The 6,195-nt window shown below is 40.1% G+C and overlaps 1 protein-coding gene across 5 annotated transcripts; it reads right to left on the bottom strand.

Annotated features, from left to right (window-relative positions):
* Positions 1-448: 448 nt before the first annotated feature.
* Positions 449-5,917, bottom strand: ccnb1l (cyclin B1, like). Of its 5 annotated transcripts, none has more exons than XM_016491521.1 (9): positions 5,779-5,914; positions 5,561-5,701; positions 4,315-4,425; positions 3,998-4,180; positions 2,929-3,087; positions 2,518-2,754; positions 1,251-1,430; positions 931-1,032; positions 449-787 (listed from the first exon to the last, which is right to left on the bottom strand). In XM_016491521.1, exons 1-9 carry the CDS (start codon positions 5,797-5,799, stop codon positions 692-694), a joined length of 1,230 nt encoding a protein of 409 aa, XP_016347007.1. In that variant the 5' UTR covers positions 5,800-5,914; the 3' UTR covers positions 449-691. The 5 variants fall into 5 exon arrangements, with proteins under 5 accessions (XP_016347007.1, XP_016347008.1, XP_016347009.1 ...); XM_016491522.1 differs by having other exon boundaries at positions 3,998-4,177; XM_016491523.1 differs by having other exon boundaries at positions 3,998-4,177; positions 4,333-4,425.
* Positions 5,918-6,195: the final 278 nt, after the last annotated feature.

Below are 6,195 nucleotides of genomic sequence, written 5' to 3'. Positions count from 1 at the left end.
AAAAACAAACCCAATCCAAATGTGTGCGCATCAGTCTGTTCGAATACATTCAAAGTCCTTGCTTCAGAAACGTGAAAAGCAATGTCATTTAAAATGAGAAATTAAATCATTTACAAATCCTGCTGCATTTCCCAATCAAACTCCGGCATGCAGTAAACACTCTTTGTTGTATGTGTGTGCGAACTAAGACACAGACACACATTAGTTACAGGAGCCAGGGACACACTGTTGTGGCGTTTTATGAAGTAATAGTTCTCTTTAACACCAGTGTCCTTCAGGACAAAACATAGCATGCAGCAAAGCAGTTCAACGATCCTGAGAGAGTCACACATTTAATTTGCCCAGTTTGATTCGCCGTCACAGTAAATAGTCCACAAATGAAAGACTCTGGACCCCAATTCAGTCATTTATTTGCAATAGTTTTAGACAAAAATTGGTTTGAAGAAAATTAAATTGCATGGGTTTTGTAATCAAATGAATACTCATTTATTGACCGTCTCGGTATCAAATGCAGACTTACATTTACGTAAATACATCAGTTAATTCTCTGGCTTTCATTCATGCAACATAGTACAGACACTTTAGCTTGATATAAAACATTTTATGCAACAAAATCATGGGATTAAAAGGCATAATTAAAACCTGATACAAATCAGTTTAAGTGCCTAAAAACTCTTCAAGTGCCTCAAAACTAAAACTGATCTTTGTGCCAAAGATCACTGGAGAATCCGTCGACCTTGCAGATGCTTTTAGAAACCTTCACGAACCTGCTCTTAATCTCCTGCAACTGAGGAAAACACTCATGCATTTAGCAGATGCTTCCAAAGCATCTTACATCAGAACAACAAAAGCAATGCATCAAAGAGCCATGAGAAGAGAAATGCATACCACATATTTAAGCGTTCATCATCTCCATGAGATTGGTCTCACCTTGCATTGGTCAGTAACCTCCTCCAGAATCCGTATGACGGCCTGCATCACCGGAGCTAAAGTCTCCTCGCTGTAGCCGGTGTAATGCTGCAGACTCGCGCTCTGCCAAAACAGTCATGATCAAGATGAAACGTTCACATGGTTTCGCTGCCAGTGGATTACTTTCAATATTTCACAGGCTTCCCTAAACGCCGGTTTAATACTCAAACAGACGTGTGCTTTGCAGAGCGTTTTACACATGCAGATCAACTACTCTCACACCGAGCACCACGTTAATGACAAATACACGGCTGAAGGCTGAGGGGAAGAGAAGGCCTCACCCACAGGCCACAGCCAAGAATCCTCTGAGATGCTGCAAACGCAGCCGCTGCAGTGAGAGACGGAGGAACGTGGACCAGATCATAGTCCAGAGCGGACACTTCTATCAGGAACGACGCCAGCTCGCGTTCCCTCGCACCGGCCTGCAGTCGACAGCAGCAGGAGAACCAATCAGTGCGTGGCTTTTCATGCCAAAGAGAGCAGAACAAGAGTGAAGGTTTTAGATCCAGTCTAAATAAATACTATTTTCCTGGAAATCTGAAATTCTAGCCAAAATAAAAATTGACATGACTGGAAATGTGTTTTCTTTTTTTAATTGCTGACTTTTTTCTTTTAAAGTGAGTGAGCAAAAGATGTGCAATTTTCCATTCCCATGCTGCCACAGAGAAGGATCTGTTGCAACTCAAACATGATCATTCCGATATTAATCAATCTTTAACACAAAATAAAATAAATCAATTAATAAAAACATTCACTACAGTTTAGAGTCAGTAATATTTTAGAAAAATACTCTTCAGCAAGGATGCATTAAATTGATCAAAAGTAACAGTAAAGACATTTATAATGTTACAACAGATTTCCATTTCAAATAAATGCTGTTCTTTTGAACTTTCTATTCATCTGTGAATCCTGAAAAATAAAATGCATCACTACTTACATAAACATATTGGGCAGTTCATTGAAACAAACTGTCTGAAAGAACCAGTTCATGGAAAATAATCAGATTTCCCTGTTTGCCAGAGGATTACAAGTTCAGTTTACTGCACAGACTGATTGTTTTGCTTCATAAGACCTCTATATATATAATCAGGAGCCATAGGTGGTAATGTTGTGTTGCCTGATATGCTTTTTTTGACCGCCAAGGACCACAGTTTGAGCTAAAAAACTTCTTTATGGTTCTACTGAGGGAAGGAAGAAAAAAAAAAAAGACATCTTTGATGGCCTGAGGGTGAGGAAATTAACAGCAAATTTTCATTTTTGGGTGAAATATTGCTTTTAGGGTCATTAATTATTTATTAATGATTAGAATGATTTCTGAAGATCATGTGACACTGAAGACTGGAGCAATGATGCTGAAAATTCAGCTTTGATCACAGAAATAAATTACAGTTTAACAGATATTCACATAGAAAACAGCTGTTTTAAACTAATAATTTTTCACAATATTACTGTAATTTTGACCAAATAAATTCAGGTTTTGAGAGCAGAAGAGACATTTTAAGAACGTCTTACTAACCCCAAACCTTTGAGCAGTAGTGTATAAATCACCTGTCCAACCTTACAGGCCCTCTGTAGGAAGAGAGTAGGAAAAGGTCGGCCGAGGCTGTCGTTTAAGCGCTTTAAGATAGTTCTCTCCATTCTCCGAATGTCTCCACAGCTGTATGTGCCATCCGACACGAACACAAAGTCTCCCACTGTGGGCGGGTAAATCTCCTCGTACTTTGATGCCAACAGCATTGCAGTCACACACACCAGCTGCAAATACTTCTTGGGCACCGGGTTACTCTTTAAAAACATTCAGACGCGACTGAATGCATTAGAGTGCAAGCAAATCTACAAATATCAGACCTCATTAGTGGACTGACACACTGAGCAGCGCTCATTCAGGGCTCTGAAGATCAATATGAGAAGACATCACCATTACTGACACATTTAAGAGGAGAATTGAGCATCGCAAACCTGAAGGAAGCTGTCGATGATGCTGACGGTCATGAGGAGGGTCTCCTGCCGCAGTTTGAACTCTCGCTGTACCTGCATGAGCCAGTCGATGGTGACCGCTCGCATGTCTCCGCTCACCTCCTGACCTTCCAGATAACACGGCCTGATGGCCATCGCAACCTAGAGAAGCATGCATTCAAGCAAGACTAGTAAACACAAACATCAACCTTTATACACGGTGATGCATTAATCACGGGAACCTTGTAAAGACACAATCATGACGCTCAATTAGTCAAGATGACAAACACCTGCATGATGCACGAGCGGCGCATTTCATGCATCAGTGCATTAAACTTGAGCCATTAAATTCTCTCTAAGCTAAAGATGTCAATGATTTAAAGGAACAGTAAATTTGCTGAAAACTTAATTCGAGTTTGTTTCTTCATCAGATTTGGAGAAATGCGTCATTGCATCACTTGCTCACCAGTGGATCCTCTGCAGTGAATGGGTGCCGTCAGAATGAATCCATTAACATCTTGAGAAGACCAAAGAAACAAATTCATCTTTAAGACATTTTTAACTTTAATATGTTGCTTCAGTCTAAAATTCATAATAACACTTCCTCCAGTGAAAAATCCACATCAAGATCCAGCCACATATTTGTTTAGAGATGTTTTGGCTTGTAAACGCTGCTTGATCTGTGCAGATTTCTCTCCTGATTCACACCAGGCCATTTTTTTTCGTTAAAAACGTCTTAATGCTGGATTTGTCTCAGCTTTTGTCTTCTCCAGATGTTAACTGATGGACTGGAGTGCTGTGGATTACTTGTGGATTATTGTGATGTTTTTATCAGCTGTTTGGACTCTCATTCTGACGGCACCCATTCACTGCAGAGCATCCATTGGTGATCTACATCTCATCTATAACTCATCCTAATCTTGGATGGACTGAGGGTGAGCACATTTTCACATTTGGGTGAACTGTTCCTTTAATGCAAAGTAGTACAAGTCATCTGGACTGCATGCATGACAATTGTGCTGCTTTACCAAGTTTCTCAATCTTTAACCCCAACTCTTTGTGGTCTCTTCACCTCGAGCTGTTGTAAATAAGCGTAGATGTCACGCACATATTCACTGCACATCTGAGCATCACCAGCGTCTGCAGAATCCACATCTGGGATGTTGAGCAACAGGCAGGAGAAAGCCGGAGGAGCATCAGCCCGTTTCTGAAGATGCTCAGAGTCCTGACAGACATCAGTGTGTGGAACAGGCTGCTGAGAACAACAAAATGAAAAAGACAGACACACACGAGGACCTTGCAATAATGAATAGAGCAAATAATAGCATACAAACACACAATGCCGCCTCAATTTATGTATACGTCTAGCTCATATGGAATATTTCTCACCTTGACCGTGTCACACACCTCAGAGATGCTCTGGTTCTCTGTTGAAGGAGGTTTGGCTTTTGCATGCTTGGTTTTCGCATTGTCCTTCTTTACACGTGCAGCTTTGTGTCTCTAATGAAGAAAATGTTATTCACAGCCAGTGTTGGGGAGTAGCTAGCTACATGTAATAGAATTACATCATTTAATTAAATGTAACTGCAATCTGTTACAGTTACTGAGAAAAAACGTGTAATTAAATTACAGTAAAATTCATCCCAAATTGCTCTAAAATCTAACACCACTGTTTCAGGAGTTTACACGCAGAATAGGACATTCCTATTTGGGTAGATGTAAATCCTTTATTTTTTTAAGATTAACTTTTGTTTCCAAAGCATTGTTAGATGCCAATGTTTCTTGTCACAGCTGTGCAAGGATTTGCACAAAAACAGTCTCATAACTATATCTTATGATTTTAAATCTGCATTTAACCTCAGAACAATCTCAAAGTAAAAACACGTGCTAAAGCCTGACTTTGTGGTGGCTGTGCTTTAAAATTACAACTTATTAAAATTACATTATTTTGTAATCTTAATTCAAGTGATGAAGGTTTCTGCAGTTTGTCGTTTCTGATGAGAGAATTGGCCAGAGAGCAGAATTCAGTCAGAGAGCGCGCGCATGACTCATCTGAACGCCTCTGATTGGTCATTGCATTCATAAGCTCAACAGAATCGTGTGTGATTGTTTATAACGGCTCAGCGCCAGCCAGTGAATGCAGATTTGAATTTAGCAGCTGATGATGTGCTGCACTGAACGTTCTAATCACGCCGGTGTTATAAAAAAAATATTATTCGGTTATTTTTTGTCTTTTGGAAGTTGCATTCAAAATCCACTTGGCTCAAAAATCTGAGGGGTCACGTGCCTCTGCACTTACTCCCGATTTCTCTCAACATGGCAACACCAGAGCTATCAGTCAATACGCGGGAAACAAAGAAACTGCTGTTACTTATTTGAAAAAGTAACTCATATTTCCTTCTAAATTAAAAAGTAATGCGTTACTTTACTAGTTACTTACAAGTAATCTGATTACATAACTCGCGTTACTTGTAATGCGTTACCCCAAACACTGGTTACACTACTTATTACATTTTAAGTAGTGTATCTTGTAATCCGTAACCTATTGCATTTCCAAAGTACCATTCCCAGCACTGTTCACACACACCGCAGCAGAAAGAAAGAGTTTGGCAGTCATCAGGACAGCTCAGGCTACCTTCGGCTCATCTGCAGCTCGGTGAACACCGATCACATTAGACGCGTTTCCTAACGGCGCTCTGGAGCGCAGTGAATACGGCACCGGCTCCGGCTCCGGCTCCGCCGCCTTCCGCCGAGCCAACGCCAGTCTGGAGCTCGCCTGCGCCAACAAGTGCAACACAGATGAGCCGCCTGCATGTACAATAACTCTCCTATCACTGAATAAACACTGCTAACTCGCGTAACTGGAGGGGACATTGTTTTTTCCACCGAGAAAATACGACACAAACCAATTAAAATGTGATCTGAAGTTTACAAGCGAAATTCCGCGTTTGCGCGACGCTAATTAACATGATAGACAGCAGCTGATTTATCACGCGACTTCACTTCCCACCAGCGCGTGACTGTGACATAATTACATCAACAAAATCATGTCTTATAAAATGCTTAGTTTATCAACAAGTTGCTTTGAGCTTTTGATGTGCATTGTAAAAATATATTTTGAATTTTGATAAGAGTTAGAATTGAGATAGATAGATAGATAGATAGATAGATAGATAGATAGATATACATTATTTATAGATAGATAGATAGATAGATAAATAGACAGATAGGTAGATAGATAGATAGATAGATAGATAGATAGATAGGTAG

The sequence above is a fragment of the Sinocyclocheilus anshuiensis genome, unplaced genomic scaffold (assembly GCF_001515605.1).
Source record: "Sinocyclocheilus anshuiensis isolate Anshui unplaced genomic scaffold, SAMN03320099.WGS_v1.1 scaffold1082, whole genome shotgun sequence".
Classification (NCBI taxonomy): Eukaryota; Metazoa; Chordata; class Actinopteri; order Cypriniformes; family Cyprinidae; genus Sinocyclocheilus; species Sinocyclocheilus anshuiensis.
The sequence above is the reverse complement of the archived record's forward strand: the minus strand, read 5'-3'. Positions and strand labels throughout refer to the sequence as shown.

Coding starts and splice junctions, on each gene's coding strand:
- ccnb1l (XM_016491521.1), bottom strand. CDS start 5,799: ATGTCCCCTCCAGTTACGCGA. Junction 4,181..4,314: donor AGGTGTGTGACACGGTCAAG/GTGAGAAATATT, acceptor TGTTGTTCTCAG/CAGCCTGTTCCACACACTGA. Junction 788..930: donor AGGTTACTGACCAATGCAAG/GTGAGACCAATC, acceptor TGTTTTCCTCAG/TTGCAGGAGATTAAGAGCAG.